Source organism: Bufo gargarizans, chromosome 8 (genome assembly GCF_014858855.1).
Source record: "Bufo gargarizans isolate SCDJY-AF-19 chromosome 8, ASM1485885v1, whole genome shotgun sequence".
NCBI classification, from domain to species: Eukaryota; Metazoa; Chordata; class Amphibia; order Anura; family Bufonidae; genus Bufo; species Bufo gargarizans.
This window is the reverse complement of record NC_058087.1, coordinates 191,477,933-191,496,377: the sequence shown is the minus strand read 5'-3', so window position 1 is coordinate 191,496,377 and position 18,445 is coordinate 191,477,933. Positions and strand designations below refer to the sequence as shown.

Here is an 18,445-nt window from a genome sequence, read left to right as displayed (position 1 = left end):
ACACATTGCCCAACTTCTCCTGAGTACGGCGATACCAGATGTGTCACACTTTTTTGCAGCCAAGGTGGGCAAAGGGGCACATTTTTTACACATTTTGATTGCAAACTACTTCTCACACATTTGGGCCCCTAAATTGCCAGGGCAGTATAACTACCCCACAAGTGACCCCATTTTGGAAAGAAGACACCCCAAGGTATTCCGTGAGGGGCATGGCGAGTTCCTAGAGTTTTTTATTTTTTGTCGCAAGTTAGTGGAATATGAGACTTTGTAAGAAAAAAATTTTTTTAAATAAAAATCATCATTTTCCGCTAACTTGTGACAAAAAATAAAAAGTTCTATGAACTCACTATGCCCATCAGCGAATACCTTAGGGTGTCTACTTTCCGAAATGGGGTCATTTGTGGGGGTTTTCTACTGTTTGGGCATTGTAGAACCTCAGGAAACATGACAGGTGCTCAGAAAGTCAGAGCTGCTTCAAAAAGCGGAAATTCACATTTTTGTACCATAGTTTGTAAACGCTATAACTTTTACCCAAACCATTTTTTTTTTTTTGCCCAAACATTTTTTTTTAATCAAAGAAATGTAGAACAATAAATTTAGTGAAAAATTTATATATGGATGTCGTTTTTTTTGCAAAATTTTACAGCTGAAAGTGAAAAATTTCATTTTTTTTCAAAAAAATCGTTAAATTTCGATTAATAACAAAAAAAGTAAAAATGTCAGCAGCAATAAAATACCACCAAATGAAAGCTCTATTAGGCTACTTTCACACTTGCGTTCGGGGCTCCGCTTGTGAGTTCCGTTTGAAGGCTCTCACAAGCGTCCCCGAACGGATCCGTACTGCCCTAATGCATTCTGAGTGGATACGGATCCGCTTAGAATGCATCAGTCTGGCACCGTTTGTCCTCCGCTCCGCTCAGCAGGCGGACACCTGAACGCTGCTTGCAGCGTTCGGGTGTCCGCCTGGCCGTGCGGAGGCAAACGGATCCGTCCAGACTTACAATGTAAGTCAATGGGGACGGATCCGTTTGAAGTTGACACAGTATGGCTCAATTTTCAAACGGATCCGTCCCCCATTGACTTTCAATGTAAAGTCAAAACGGATCCGTTTGCACTAACATGAACAATGTTTTAATGTTCATGGTAATGCAAACGGATCCGTTCTGAACGGAGCCACCGTCTGCATTAATATGAGCGGATCCGTTCAGAACGGATCCGATCGAACGCTAGTGTGAAAGTAGCCTAAGAAGAAAAGGAGGTAAAATTTATTTGGGTGGTAAGTTGCATGACCGAGCGATAAACGGTGAAAGTAGTGTAGTGCCGAAGTGTAAAAAGTGGCCTGGTTATTAAGGGGGTTTCAGCTAGCGGGGCTGAAGTGGTTAATGTGTGTTCATAGAACAGTCCTATCCTTGTCTGTAATGCGGACAAATATATGACATGTTCTATTTTCTTGCGGAACGGAAATACGGACATGCGGAAACCGAATGCACACGGAGTAACCTCATTTCTTTTTTTGCGGACCCAATGAAATGAATGGTTCTGTATACGATCCGCAAAAAAAAAACTTAACGGACACGGAAAGAAAATACGTTTGTGTGCATGAGGCCTAAGAGCTAGGAAAAACGTTGTCCCTTTCTCATACTGGGAGTAAAAAATGGAAAAGCAATAACGGAAAATCACCGGGTTCTCTAGAGGTTAAAAGGTAATTGTATTTATATTGGTTTGCTTATTTAACCCTTAGAGGACCCTGCAAATTTCCTTTTTTGCTTTTTAGTTTTTCACTCCCCGCCTTCCCATAGCCCTAACTTTTTTATTTTTCAGCTCACATAGCCTTATGAGGGCTTATTTTTTGTGGGACAAGTTGTACTTTCTAATAGTACAATTTACGGTTGCATGGCATGTAGTGGGAAGAAAAATCCAAATGGGGTAGAAATGAGAAAAAACACAATTCTGGCAAAGGTTTTTATTAATTTTTTTACACCGTAAGCCATGCAGTAAATTTACCTGTTATCTTCCTTCTCGGTGATGCCCATGATGTTAATTTTTTTTTATTGGTTAAGTATTTTTATTTTAAGGAAGGGGGGGGGGGGGGCCGGGGGTGTGACTTGAACTTTAATATTTTTTTATATTTGTGAAAAGTTTTTTAGTACTTTTTTTTTTTCACTAGATCGACCAATATGGTCATTGATGGATATATAGCCATCATTGACACTTAGTTTTCAATATAATCTAGTGGCCTGTATTGGCATATTCCTCTAATAGACTCCAAAGCATGGAGAGGGGAGGCGCATTATATATGGGGGCATTATACTAGAGGCATTATTATTGGGCACAATATGGAGGGCACTACTAATGGGGTTGCTATTTGGGGGTACTATAGGGGCAGTATTACTATCGAGGGCAGTCTGTGAGCCATTGTGGGGGACTATCTGTTTAGCACTATTATTTCTGCAGTATAGTGTTTGGGGACCACAGTGGACACGGCATTGGGGGTAGCAGCAGGATGACGATGTTGGGGAACCAGTAGGGGGAGAATGATGGAAAAGTGAAGAATCTAAGATGTCTGAGTGTCAAACTCTGCAGAGACGATCATCTCCGAATGGAGAAGATGAGGAAGGAGAATGTCTACATTAAAGGAGACGTCACTAGATGTAAGAGTTAGGGTCCATTCACACGTCTGTAACGGGTTTTGCGGATCCGCAAAACATGAACATCGGCAATGTGCGTTCCGCATTTTGTGGACCGCACATCGCCGGCACTAATAGAATAGGACATGTTAAATTTTTTTCGGGAACAGAATTGCGTATTCGTGCAGCCCTATAGAAATTAATGGGTCTGCAATTCCATTCCGCAAAATGCGGAACAAAATTGCGGATGTGTGAATGGGGCCTTACAGTATGTGGAGCTGTATTGTCCTGTATGTTTAGCAGTGCTGTATGTAATGTCCATCCAAATATGCCTTTAAGGCCTCATACACAAGACCGTATTTTTGGTCCGCATCCAATCCAATATAAGTAGACATTATACTGTATGGGGGCCACAAGTAGACATTATACTGTATGAGGGCCACAAGTACACATTATACTGTATGGGGCAACAAGGAGATATAATGAATGGGGGCCACATGGAGGCATTATACAGTATGGGGGCCAGAAAGAGATATTATCATGTATGGGAACAACAAGGAGACATTATACCGTATGGGGACAACAAGGAGACATTATACCGACACCTTATGGGGGCCACAAGGAGACATTATACTGTATGGGGCAACAAGAAGACATTAGACTGTATGTGGGCAACAAGGAGACACTATATTGTATAGGGGACACAAGGAGACATTTTACTGTATGGGGGCCACAAAGAGACATTATCATGTATGGGGACAACAAGGAGACATTAGATTGTATGGGGGCAACATTGAGACATAATGTATGGGGGCAACATTGAGACATAATGTATGGGGGCAACAAGAAGACATTATAATGTATGAGGGCAGCAAGGAGACATTTTATTGTATGGGGGTAACAAGGAGACATTATACTGTATAGGGGTCCCCGCTTATCCCTTGGTTGAACTTGATGGACTTATATCTTTTTTTTTTAACCGTATAAACTATATAACCATGTAGCCTTCTTTTCATTCCAATTCTCCCTCTAAGGAGGGGAGGGCTCTAGTTAGGTCAGTGGAGAGTACCCCCTGCTAGGGGAAAGAAAGAAGCAGGTCCACGTCCCTGCTGGTCATGTCGTGCCTAAGCCAGGTAGAGCATTTTTAGCTCTGCTGGATGTGGAGGCCACAGCTTGGAGCCTCTGAAACCAGGAGGAAAAGATCCCTGGTACTGATCTAGAGTTAGACTACAGAGAGAAGTTGCAGCATAAAGAAAGAAGCAAAGTTATACAGTAAGCTTGTCAGCACAGCAGGGCCAGAGAGCAACAGATGTAGCAGAGTTGAGTTTGTTTGCCTGCCAGAGTTAACTGTTGGAGAAACGTTTATTCAAGTAAGGCCTCATGCACACGACCGTTGTGTGCATCCGTGGCCGTTGTGCCGTTTTCAGTTTTTTTTTCGCGGACCCATTGACTTTCAATGGGTCCGTGGAAAAATCGGAAAATGCACCGTTTTGCAGCCGAGGCCGTGATCCGTGTATCCTGTCCGTCAAAAAAATATGACCTGTCCTATTTTTTTGACGGACAACGGTTCACGGACCCATTCAAGTCAATGGGTCTGTGAAAGAACACGGATGCACACAAGATTGGCATCCGTGTCCGTGATCCGTGGCCGTAGGTTGCTTTCATACAGACGGATCCGAAGATCCGTCTGCATAAAAGCTTTTTCTGATCTAAGTTTTCACTTCGTGAAAACTCATTTCCGACAGTATATTCTAACACAGAAGCGTTCCCATGGTGATGGGGACGCTTCTAGTTAGAATACACTGCAAACTTTGTACAAGACTGCCCCCTGCTGCCTGGCAGCACTCGATCTCTTACAGGGGGATATGATAGCACAATTAACCCCTTCAGGTGCGGCACCTAAAGGGGTTAATTGTACTATCATATTCCCCTGTAAGAGATCAGGGCTGCCAGGCAGCAGGGGGCAGACCCCCCCCCCCTCCCCAGTTTGAATATCGTTGGTGGCACAGTGTGCGCCCACCATCGCCCCCCCTCCCTCCCTCTATTGTAATAAATCGTTGGTGGCATAGTGTGCCAACCACCATCGCCCCCCCCCCCCCCCCTCCCTCTATAGCAGTAACAACATTGGTGGCAGTGTGCGGTCTCCCATTCCCCCCCCATCATTGGTGGCAGCGGAGTTCCGATCGGAGTCCCAGTTTAATCGCTGGGGCTCCGATCGGTAACCATGGCAACCAGGAAGCTACTGCAGCCCTGGTTGCCATGGTTACTTAGCAATAGTACAACAGTAGAAGATTCATACTTACCTGTTTGCTGCTGCGATGTCTGTGAACGGTCGGGAGCTCCTCCTACTGGTAAGTGACAGTTCTTTAGCAATGCGCCGCACAGACCTTTCACTTACCAGTAGGAGGAGCTCCCGGCCGGACACAGACATCGCAGCAGCAAGCAGGTAAGTATGAATCTTCTACAATTGTACTATTGCTAAGTAACCATGGCAACCAGGGCTGTAGTAGCGTCCTGGTTGCCATGGTTACCGATCGGAGCCCCAGCGATTAAACTGGGACTCCGATCGGAACTCCGCTGCCACCAATGATGGGGGGGGGGGGGAATGGGAGACCGCACACTGCCACCAATGTTACTGCTATAGAGGGGGGGGGCGATGGTGGTTGGCACACTGTGCCACCAACGATTTAATACAATAGAGGGAGGGAGGGGGGGGGGGGGCGATGGTGGGCGCACACTGTGCCACCAACGATATTCAAACTGGGGAGGGGGGGGGGTCTGCCCCCTGCTGCCTGGCAGCCCTGATCTCTTACAGGGGAATATGATAGTACAATTAACCCCTTTAGGTGCCGCAGGGGGCAGTCTTGTACAAAGTTTGTAGTGTATTCTAACCTGAAGCGTCCCCATCACCATGGGAACGCCTCTGTGTTAGAATATACTGTCGGATCTGAGGTTCACGAAGTAGCTCATATCCGACAGTATATTCTAACATAGAGGCGTTCCCATGGTGATGGGGACGCTTCAAGTTAAAATATACCATCGGATTGGAGAAAACTCCAATCCGATGGTATAAAAGAACTCCAGACTTTACATTGAAAGTCAATGGGGACGGATCAGTTTGAAATGGCACCATATTGTGTCAACATCAAACGGATCCGTCCCCATTGACTTGCATTGTAATTCAGGACGGATCCGTTTGGCTCCGCACGGCCAGGCGGACACAAAAACGACTTTTTTTTCATGTCCGTGGATCCTCCAAAAATCAAGGAAGACCCACGGTCACGGATCACGGACCCCGTTTTTGCGGACCGTGAAAAAAAACTGTCGTGTGCATGAGGCCTAAGGCTGTTATTGAACTTTTTATCACAAAGTCTGGACGTAGACTAAAAGCCGGCCGCCGCCACTCACCGCTGCTCTCAGTAAGGTCTCTCTCCTCAGGAGAGAAGTTCAAATTATGCCCCGATCGGGTCCCCCCTAGCACCCCTATCGGGACAATATGGCCCCCAGATGTTTTAAATAAAGTTATTAGGGCACCCCCCCTCCGCACATCTAAATAAAAAAAAATTAAATACATTTTTTTTGTAAGTGCAGCCAAAATAAAGATGTGGAAATATATTTCTGATAAAAATATTGAATAGTATGTATGTATGTGAAATATTGCAGGTGAATATAGGAAAATGTGGCAATTTTCATAAATTTTTAATAAAGATACGCATATTTTATCGATAGAATTTTACCACCTAAGTAAAGTTCAATATGTGACAAGAAAACAATGTCAGAATTACTTTGAAGTGCAAAACCGTTACAAAGTTAGGCTACTTTCACACTAGCGTTCAGTACGGATCCGTCTGCATTATATTGGCAAAAAATGGCTAAGTGTGAAATTAGCCTGAGCGGATCCGTCCAGACTTTTACATTGAAAGTCAATGGGGGACGGATCCGTTTGAAGATTGAGCCATATTGTGGCATCTTCAAACGGATCCGTCCCCATTGACTTACATTGTAAGTCTGGACGGATCCGCTCGCCTCCGCACGGCCAGGCGGACACCCGAATGCTGCAAGCAGCGTTCAGGTGTCCGCCTGCTGAGCGGAGCGGAGGCTGAACGCCGCCAGACTGATGCAGTCTGAGCGGATCCGCATCCATTCAGACTGCATCAGGGCTGGACGGAAGCGTTCGGGTCCGCTCGTGAGCCCCTTCAAACGGAGCTCACGAGCGGACAGCCGAACGCTAGTGTGAAACTAGCCTAATTCTAAGCTAAAATGACACATGTCAGATTGCCAAAATTTGGCTTGGTCATTAAGGCCTAAACAGGCTTGGTCACTAAGGGGTTAACAGAAAAATAAATAAAACACAAAAGATAGAATTTCAATAGTGAAAGTAAAAAATGAGACTTTCCCTCTATATGATCATGTGATGATGTGTCACACACTCGGCAGTGTGGATTACACGCAGGCAGCCTCCGTGTGGATACAGAACACTTATGGCTTTCTCAGGACTGCTGCTGTTTCTTCTGTTGGACCAGACTTGTAAGTAGATGTGTATCATGGGACACCAGGGTTCAGTCACCTTAGTTCAGTTGAAGCGTAACTCTATCTGGGCATGCTATATATCGAGCACCGCAGTGTTTACTGTCCTACAGTACCGTACACTGGTAAGTCATAACATCAAACTCACTGACGGGCGAGGTGAATGTCTTGTGACAGAGGCAGATGTTTGGGGGTGGTATTACTGCCAACAAGTGAGCAGTCAGTTCTTAGGTTGTGGTCACGCGTGGTAAATCCGTAGCATTGTTCGGTGTTCAGAGTTCTCATCCAAATGCTGCTTAAAACGCACCAGAAAAGCGGTGGTATTGTGGTTCTGAAATTCGAAGCATGTCAATTTATCCAGCAGATTTCTCTTGTGGATTTCACCATTTACGCTGGACAGGGTGAAATTTGCTGGATTTTTCACAACAAAAACTGCATGTAATACATACGTTTTTCATGTGTTTTTTTTTCCTGTGGAAACAGTCACTTGTGAACTTACCCTTAGGCTGGTTTCACACGGGCGTTGCGGGAAAAGATGCGGGTGCGTTGCGGGAACATGCACAATTTTTCCCCCAAAGCGTTTTTATGCGTTTTGCATGCGCGCGAGAAAAATCGGCATGTTTGGTACCCAGACCCGACCCCGGACTTCTTCACAGAAGTTCAGGTTTGGGTTCACACAGTATTGTGTAAATTTTATTATTTTCCCTTATAACATGGTTATAAGGGAAAATAATAGCATTCTTAATACAGAATGCTTAGTAGAAGGTCAATTGAGGGTTAACATTTTTTTACTCACCTCCTCCAAGTGATCACGTAGCTGCCAGTCTCCTGTTCTTTCTTCTGGACCTGTCAAAGGACCTGTGGTGATGTCACTGTGCTCATCACATGGTCCATCACCATGGTGATGTATCATGTGATGAGCACAGTGATGTCACCACAGGTCCTGAAGAAAGAACAGGAGACTGGCAGCTACGCGATCACTTGGAGGAGGTGAGTAAAAAAAATTTAACCCTCAATTGACCTTCTACTAAGCATTCTGTATTAAGAATGCTATTATTTTCCCTTATAACCATGTTATATAGGAAAATAATACAGTGAATAGACTTTCATCCTAGCAACCATGCGTGAAAATCGCACCGCATCCGCACTTGCTTGCGATTTTCACGCAGTCCCATTCATTTCTATGGGGCCTGCATTGCGTGAAAAACGCCCAATATAGAGCTTGCTGCGATTTTTACGTTGATGGACCATGTGATGTGACGTCGCCACAGGTCCTTTAGCTGGCAGCTCATGATTAAAGAAGTAAGAAGAGATCTGCAACTATGTGATCAAGAGGAGGAGGTGAGTTAACTATTTTTAATCCACATTTTACTATGCATTCTGTATTGAGAATGCTATTATTTTCCCTTATAACAATGTTATAAGGGAAAAAAATAAAGATCGGGTCTCCATCCCGATCGTCTCCTAGCAACCGTGCGTGAAAATCGCACCGCATCCGCACTTGCTTGCGATTTTTACGCAGCCCCATTCACTTCTATGGGGCCTGTGTTGCGTGAAAAGCGCAGAATATAGAGCGTGCTGCGATTTTCACGCAACGCATAAGTGATGCATGAAAATCACTGCTCATGTGCACAGCCCCATAGAATTGAATGGGTCCGTATTCAGTGCGGGTGCAATGCGCTCACCTCTCGCCCGTGTGCAAGAGGCCTTAAAGTGGTATTCCGGTTGTTTGAAGTTATCAAAACACAGGATAGGGGATAACTATTAGATCGGTGGGGGTCCTACCACTGGGACCTCCACCAATCACAAGAACAGGCCCCGCCTGCAATGAACGGATTAGCCGGTTGTACATCCGTACAGCCACTCTATTTATTTCTATGGGAGTTCTGGAGATAGCAGAGTACAGCCATAGAAATGAATGGAGCGGCTGCACGCATGCCCGACCGGACGCTCTGTTCATTTCAGGGGGCTGCAGGGGTTATGTTCTAGTGATTACTGTTGGTCCCAGCGGTAGGACTCCCACTGATCTAATAGTTATCCCCTGTTCTGTGGCTAGGGGAGAACGCCAAATAATCAGAATACCCCTTTAACCCTTTAGTTGCTGGGACAGTTTTCACACTGTTGGCATACACTAATAAAACCTGAATTATAAAATCAAATGATCTTATTAGGGGCATACACAGATCTTATAGGGGGGCCCCACCCAGTTCCCCAGTATGCATGCATAAAAAAACTCCCAGGCAGTGAGGAATGCGAAGGAGAACGTCCCAGATCTCTGGGAAATTTGAAGTGGAAGATATTTTTAACAAAAAACTGTACTTAAAAGTCAGCTTGCACCTCACACATTTTTCTTTGTTGGGAAAAGCTGTACAGGTGCTTTATAAAGATGGCACTTATTCTGAATATCTCATTTTGTCATGTACATACACAGGACAACTTCACTGGACATGAATACACTGCTCCCCTTCACTTAGAATTTATACAGTTACCACTGACATCACTGGAAGAGCTTGATGTCATCACTACAAGCCCAGTGGGGATCAGAGTGGCGGGACTGGAGCAGCAGGAAATTTTAAAAGTACAGGGTTTTGTTTTAAATTTTATTTTATATAGCCCCCTTCTTCCTGCCTAATTCATAAAAAAAAAAAAACTTGAAGAACCGGTTTCAGTGAGTGTAGAAGCACTGTGTAAACAAACATATTTGACTTTGGGCTAATCCTAAGGGCGTTATCCTTGCGGTCCCCCGGTTTTCACCCTTTATTCCCTATACGGTGATCTGGACTTCACTGCAGAGAAACCACCAGGCCACTACCTCCTGGAGTAGTCTCTGTGTGATTGAAAGCTGACCCACAGGGGTCAGAAACGCTGGAGCAGAGTACCGAGGGGTTAGACAAAGTCACAATCAGGGACAGATCGAGGTCAGGGCAGACAGAGTACAAGCAATTTGATAAAGTCTGGGCAGGCAGTGAATGGTCAATACAGAGGTCAAGCACAGGCCAGGCAGCAGAGGGTCGATAGATGTGCAGACAACAGAATGCTGAACACCTTAGCAGACTAGAACCTACTGCTCAGGAACCTCCAACAGGGGAAGGTGCCTTAATTACCCCAGGTTTGACTGTCTTTTGCTGGTGAAAATTAGGGTGCACACTCAGAACCTTTAAGAGTTGGATGGAGCACATTTGTCCTACGGACAGTTACCTTGCTGGCAAGCCTGTGTGGAGGAACAGAACCAGCGGCTGGACCTACTGGGAAGAAGACAGTGGGCGGTAACATGGAAGCAGGACAGCAGCAGCCTCTAGCTGCCACTGTCAAAGAACCCCTTTAATGTGCAAATACTTCAAAGGGGTTTTCTGAGATTTAATATCAGATTGGTGGGGGTTGAACACCTCACACCCCCACCCATCAGCTGTACCTCTATACCTCTTGTGCTGTAAATTAGCGTTTGAATTACAAATCCCTGTCCACTGTGAAGGGCCCAGGGCTGGTTACTGCAGTGTTAAATCCTCGTCCGCTGCTGATCTGATGCTGCATCTGTCTCTGCTGCTCTTCACTTCCTGCTCCTGGAATAACACAGGAAATGGATTGGATGGCAAGGTCAGCCAATCACTGGAAACAGGGAGGGATTCTAGAGCAATGGTTGTGTGTGTGTTTTTTTTTTTTTGTAATAAAAAGTTTTTCCCTGGAAAATTCCTTTAACCCTTTCCCGACCACCCCTCTTACATTTACGTCGGTGGCCGGGCATTTAAAAATGGTGCCTGGTTGCGAGTGGAGCAGGTGCCAAAGCTGCCGTGTGCCTGCTGTTTTAAATAGCAAGCACCCGGGACTAATGTATTCAATCATAGAGAATGTTGATCGCATACATTTAACTCCTTAGATGCCTTGGTCAAATGTGACCAAGGCATCTGGGAGGTTAAAGACCGGGAGCATGCTGTCACGCTCCTGGTCCTGCTACCCCAGGTGCAGTGTGTGGCATCCCCTGCACTCAGGAGTGGTACAGGGCTTGCACACATTAGTTCCCCCTTTCCCCAAAATAAAAATACATAAATTATTTAAAAAATTTAAATCATGGGTATCTCCGTGTGCAAAAACGCCCATACTATTAAAATATTTATACCATACGATAAACTGCGAAAATGGGAAAAAATAACCGACTTGCCGTTTTGGTTGCTTCGCCCCCGACAAAAGTGATCAAAAAGTCATAAACGCCTCTGAATGGGATCAATGAAAAGTACAGATCATCCTGCAAGAAATTAGCCCTCACACAGCTCCGTACACTTAAAAATAAAAAAAGTTATGAGGGTCAGAATATGGCAATGCAAAGGAATAATACATTATTTTTTTTAGCAGCGTTTTTTATTTTTTTCAGAATTAAAACGCAGGAAAAAACTAAATATATGTGTATCGTTGTAATCGTACTGACCTGGAGAATAAAAATAACAGGTCAGTTTTACTACATAGGAAACGGTTTAAAAAACAAAACAAAAAAACATAAAGCTGTGGCGGAATTTTTTATAATTCAATCCCATTGGATTTTTTTTCCCCGCTTCCCACCACATTGTGTGCAACCGTAAATAATGCCACTAGAAAAAACAAGTCCTCGTACGGCTGTGTAAATAAAAAAAATAAAAAAAAGTTATGGCTTTGGGAAGGATGGGAGTAAATAACTAAATATCACCTAGTCTTGAAAGGGTTAACTGTACAGCAGATGTAGCATTCTTCTACCATAGGAATAATATGTATAATGTGTGCAGCATTCTGGTTGAGAAATCATTAACCCTTCTCATGTTGTGATCCCTGTACAGACATCAGATCTTTTCACACAATGACTAAAGGTCATCACTCATCGACACTGAGGGCATCTTGTTGGAATCTGATTGTAGCATCACAAAGTCCAAAACACATCTCAAGGGATTGTCTCACCATGACCTCCCCTAATACGGCAGGCGGACCTCATAGAAAGGATACTCTCACCATGACCTCCCCTAATACTGCAGAGGGACCTCATAGAAGGGATTGTCTCACCATGACCTCCCCTAATACGGCAGGCGGACCTCATAGAAAGGATACTCTCACCATGACCTCCCCTAATACGGCAGGAGGACCTCATAGAAAAGATTGTCTCACCATGACCTCCCCTAATACGGCAGGCGGACCTCATAGAAGGGATTGTCTCACTATGACCTCCCCTAATACTGCAGAGGGACCTCATAGAAGGGATTGTCTCACCATGACCTCCCCTAATACGGCAGGCGGACCTCATAGAAGGGATTGTCTCACTATGACCTCCCCTAATACTGCAGAGGTACCTCATAGAAGGGATTGTCTCACCATGACCTCCCCTAATACGGCAGGAGGACCTCATAGAAAAGATTGTCTCACCATGACCTCCCCTAATACGGCAGGAGGACCTCATAGAAAAGATTGTCTCACCATGACCTCCCCTAATACGGCAGGCGGACCTCATAGAAGGGATTGTCTCACTATGACCTCCCCTAATACTGCAGAGGGACCTCATAGAAGGGATTGTCTCACCATGACCTCCCCTAATACGGCAGGCGGACCTCATAGAAGGGATTGTCTCACTATGACCTCCCCTAATACTGCAGAGGTACCTCATAGAAGGGATTGTCTCACCATGACCTCCCCTAATACGGCAGGAGGACCTCATAGAAAAGATTGTCTCACCATCACCTCCCCTCATACTGCAGAGGGACCTCAGAAAGGATTGTCTCACCATGACCTCCCCTAATACTGCAGAGGGACCTCATAGAAAGGATACTCTCACCATGACCTCCCCTAATACGGCAGGAGGACCTCATAGAAAAGATTGTCTCACCATGACCTCCCCTAATACGGCAGGCGGACCTCATAGAAGGGATTGTCTCACTATGACCTCCCCTAATACTGCAGAGGGACCTCATAGAAGGGATTGTCTCACCATGACCTCCCCTAATACGGCAGGCGGACCTCATAGAAAGGATACTCTCACCATGACCTCCCCTAATACTGCAGAGGGACCTCATAGAAGGGATTGTCTCACCATGACCTCCCCTAATATGGCAGGCGGACCTCATAGAAAGGATACTCTCACCATGACCTCCCCTAATACTGCAGAGGGACCTCATAGAAGGGATTGTCTCACCATGACCTCCCCTAATACGGCAGCAGGACCTCATAGAAAGGATACTCTCACCATGACCTCCCCTAATACTGCAGAGGTACCTCATAGAAGGGATTGTCTCACCATGACCTCCCCTAATACGGCAGGAGGACCTCATAGAAAAGATTGTCTCACCATCACCTCCCCTCATACTGCAGAGGGACCTCAGAAAGGATTGTCTCACCATGACCTCCCCTAATACGGCAGGTGGACCTCATAGAAGGGATTGTCTCACCATGACCTCCCCTAATACTGCAGAGGGACCTCAGAAAGGATTGTCTCACCATGACCTCCCCTAATACGGCAGGTGGACCTCATAGAAGGGATTGTCTCACTATGACCTCCCCTAATACGGCAGGCGGACCTCATAGAAGGGATTGTCTCACTATGACCTCCCCTAATACGGCAGGTGGACCTCATAGAAGGGATTGTCTCACTATGACCTCCCCTAATACGGCAGGAGGACCTCATAGAAGGGATTGTCTCACTATGACCTCCCCTAATACGGCAGGTGGACCTCATAGAAGGGATTGTCTCACTATGACCTCCCCTAATACGGCAGGAGGACCTCATAGAAGGGATTGTCTCACCATGACCTCCCCTAATACTGCAGAGGGACCTCAGAAAGGATTGTCTCACCATGACCTCCCCTAATACGGCAGGTGGACCTCATAGAAGGGATTGTCTCACTATGACCTCCCCTAATACTGCAGGTGGACCTCATAGAAGGCATTGTCTCACTATGACCTCCCCTAATACGGCAGGCGGACCTCATAGAAGGGATTGTCTCACCATGACCTCCCCTAATATGGCAGAGGGACCTCATAGAAGGGATTGTCTCACCATGACCTCCCCTAATACTGCAGAGGGACCTCAGAAAGGATTGTCTCACCATGACCTCCCCTAATACGGCAGGTGGACCTCATAGAAGGCATTGTCTCACTATGACCTCCCCTAATACGGCAGGCGGACCTCATAGAAGGGATTGTCTCACCATGACCTCCCCTAATATGGCAGAGGGACCTCATAGAAGGGATTGTCTCACCATGACCTCCCCTAATATGGCAGAGGGACCTCATAGAAAGGATTGTCTCACCATGACCTTCCCTAATACGGCAGCAGGACCTCATAGAAAGGATTGTCTCACCATGACATCCCTTAATACGGCAGGCGGACCTCATAGAAGGGATTGTCTCACCATGACCTCCCCTAATATGGCAGAGGGACCTCATAGAAAGGATTGTCTCACCATGACCTTCCCTAATACGGCAGCAGGACCTCATAGAAAGGATTGTCTCACCATGACCTTCCCTAATACGGCAGCAGGACCTCATAGAAAGGATTGTCTCACCATGACCTTCCCTAATACGGCAGCAGGACCTCATAGAAAGGATTGTCTCACCATGACCTCCCCTAATACGGCAGCAGGACCTCATAGAAGGGATTGTCTCATGCAGGACCCCACATTATGTGCCATGATTGACGGTTACTCGGACGTTTTTAGAATCAATCAAAGTCTATGGGGCTAATCGCATGGCTGTTTTTTATTTAACGGTCAGTTAATAGAAGCCGTCAAAATATTGGACGTAGAATTTTTGGTCTTTTTTTCATGGCCAGGCACACCTCATAGAAATCAGTGGGCCTATTTTAAAGGCCATATAGACAGGAGTGCGTCCATTTAACCTATCTAAAAAAGGGCCCTTCGGGGGTTAAAAAACAACCCTCATCTACTTGAATGCACTGACACTTGCTCTGCACTGGAAGGCCCTGACGGTCCCAGTGTTATGTAGTCACATGTGACGCCGCACCTTCTATACCGCCCAGCCATTAACAATACTGAACCATTCAACAGTGAGCTTAATTGGAGACCGCAGAACGGCCGCATCATGGATCTACGTACGCCGTCCTTAATGTAATGTTAATGAAAAGAACAATTTTTATAGTATGCTGTAAAATGTTTAAAAAGATTATCCTTCCAAATTCAAGTCTGGGTCTGCACTGATGACGTGGATTTTCAGTCTCTTTGTGCCTCTAAGAATGTTCCCATTTATGCACAGCAAGCAGAGGTTTTGTAAATGGTTATATAGTGAAACAGAAAATGCTGAAATCATATTGGAAAATTGCAAATCATTTATCATATGATCAGCTTCCCCATTGAAGGGGAAATCCAGTAAAAATGACTTCCTGATCTGTGATGTATACAGAGGTGACATTGCTGAGGTCGGCAGATGGAACTGGTTTAATGGTCTTTGAAACCTTTCCCAGATTCCCAGCACACGGATGTGGGCTTCAAACCAAAAATTCTGCACAGATTTTTGTGTGTATTTCTCCGTTTTGACACCAAAATCTGCATATTAGGGGGAGTTCACATGACCGTTATTGTTCTGCTCTTCAGATCCATCAGAAGAACAGAAAAATACTGAAAACAAACGGATCCCGGGCATCAGTTATACATTTGGAACCCGTGTGAGCCATTTCAGAGATCAGTTTTTTCATACAGAACATCCCTGCATGCAGGATCTCAGACGGAAATAGCTCAAACGGATGCCAAATGTGTAAAACTGATGCACAGGATACGTTTTTTCTTCTTCTAAAGGATCAGAAGAACAGAAAAATAACGGTGATGTGAACTCCCCCTTACTTGTGGATTTTGTTGCAGATTGGATGTGGTTTGGCCCTTGTATTACAGAGGGTGAAATCTGCACAAACGATTGGCTTGCTGCAAATGTCTAAATCCTCCCGGCAGGTCAATTTCCCCTGGAAATAAAAAGCAGAGCGTACGTGAGATTTCTCTGATCACATACACCTTGTTGGTGCTGTAATTCCACACGAAAACCAGCACTGAAGAACTGTGTGTAATCTGCCACGTGTGCAGGACGCCACGGCTTCAGATTCTACCTTTTATTTTTCAGAGCTCCTGGAAAATGAAAGGTGAAATCTGATTGGTTGCTATGGGCGACTAAGGGTCCATTCACACATCCGCAACGTGTTTTGCGGATCCGCAAAACACGGACAGCAGCAATGTGCGTTCTGCATTTTGCGGACCGCACATTGCCGGCACTATAGACTATGCCTATTCTTGTCCGCAATTGCGGACAAGAATAGGACATGTTCTATTTTGTTCGGGAACGGAATTGCGGACCTGGAAGTGCGGGTCCGCAATTCCGTGTCCGGGCAGCACATAGTCCTGCCCCATAGGAATAAATGGGTCCGCAATTCCGTTCCGCAAAATGCGGAAAATAATTGCGGACGTGTGAATGGACCCTAAGGCAGTTTTCCTTAAATCTCCCCCACAGTGATCTCCATCAGTGATTATGAGCCAAAACCAGCAGTGGCCTACAAAAGGTATACGGGCACATGAACATGTTCCGGCCATGCCCGTAATGCGGCCCGCAGACAGACTGTCCACAATATACAGGTACTTGCCATGTGCGCACTGTATCACAGATGCAGACCCATTTACTCGATCGGATCCGCAATCCAGAAGATAAAGAGCCGAGGCACGGTGCGGAAGGCCACAGAAGCACTACAGAGCGATTCTATGTCATTTTGGTAAAAATAGAACGTGCTCTATTTTTTTGTGGTGTGGACGGTTCGCGGACCCATTCAAGTTGAATGGGTCTGCATCCATCAGCGCCGGCCACACTGACAGTGCCCGTGCATGTATGGCACGGGCAGCATACCGTCGTGTACATGAGCCCTAATAGGAATGTTTCCTCCTGTTGTGTTTCTGCGCCACACCTGGTTTTGACTCACAATCACTGATCAAATACTGACGCTTCATCCGCATTTCCGTTTTGCACTGACGTCTGCTGTCTGCTTTTTCGACACACCCATTGATTTTAATGTGTCTGTTCACACATTATTAAATTTTTACAGACTGTGAGGCAGTGAAAAATCAGAGACATGCACTATGGTCTGTGACTCAGACGGAACATGCCCATTATAGTCTATAGGTCAGTGAAAACGCTGACATCCGTGTTGCGTCCATGTTTGGTCCGTTTTTCACTGACCACTGATAGGAGATGCTCTGGAAATTAACTTTCAGCTGAGCAGCGTCTGTGAAATACGGATGACACGCAGAGGGCAATAAACGGCCACAAATGCTTCACAGACATCTTCATGGATGTAACACGGACGTGAAACTAAGGCTACTTTCACACTCGCGTTTGGTGCGGATCCGTCATGGATCCGTTCAGATCCGTTTGTATTATCTTTAACATAGCCAAGACGGATCCGTCTTGAACACCATTGAAAGTCAATGGGGGATGGATCAGTTTTCTATTTGCCAGATTGTGCCATAGAAAACGGATCCGTTTGGCTTAGTTTCGTCAGACGGACACCAAAACGCTGCATGCAGCCTCCAAAGCGGAATGGAGACGGAATGGAGGCAAACTGATGCATTCTGAGCGGATCCTTTTCTATTCAGAATGCATTAGGGCAAAACTGATAGTCTTGGACCGCTTGTGAGAGCCCTGAACGGATCTCAGAAACGGAAAGCCAAAACGCCAGTGTGAAAGTAGACTAACACAGAAATGTGAATGAGGTCTGACTATGTGAAAGCGCACTAAGCGTAGGTTCACACAGGTTTTTTGGAGGAGGTTTTGAGGCAGATTTTGCTTCCGGTTTTTCAGCTACAACCAGCAGAAAGAAGAAGTATAAAATTCTTCCTTTATATTTCTAGTCGCTTTCAGAATTGCCTTCAGCGAAATCTCCCTCGAAACCTCCTCCAAAAACAGAAATGCCCGAGCAGTAGTAACAAGGGGTTTGACCTCTATCATACATTCAGTTATGTAAATCAGTGGTAGATAGCTGTGGGCATTTCATATTATTAGATGGTAAGTAAAGAAATAACTTAAAGGAATTTTGATACTTATAACCTATATTCAGAATAGGTCATCAGTATCTGATCGGTGGTGGTCCGAGACCCCTGCTGATCAGCTGTTTGAGAAGGCTTTGGTGCTCCTGTGAGCGCCACACCCTTCTCCGTGCTCATCAGTCACAGCGGCTGTGCTTGGTATTGCGCTCAGTCCCATAGAAGTGAGTGGGGCTGAGCACGATATGAAGCACAGCCGCTATACAGTGTACAACGCTGTGCTTGGTGAGCTGCTCACAGGAGTGACGCTGCCTT

At 45.6% G+C, this 18,445-nt stretch overlaps 1 protein-coding gene across 3 annotated transcripts in view; it reads left to right on the top strand.

Annotated features, from left to right (window-relative positions):
- Nucleotides 1-7,073: 7,073 nt before the first annotated feature.
- Nucleotides 7,074-18,445, top strand: part of LOC122944576 — a 66,337-nt gene continuing 54,965 nt past the window's right edge. For all 3 annotated transcript variants that reach the window (XM_044302997.1, XM_044302998.1, XM_044302996.1), the window contains exon 1: nt 7,074-7,154. In XM_044302997.1, the coding sequence (XP_044158932.1) occupies nt 7,109-7,154 (46 nt within the window). In that variant the 5' untranslated portion in view covers nt 7,074-7,108. The remainder of the gene's footprint in view (nt 7,155-18,445) is intronic.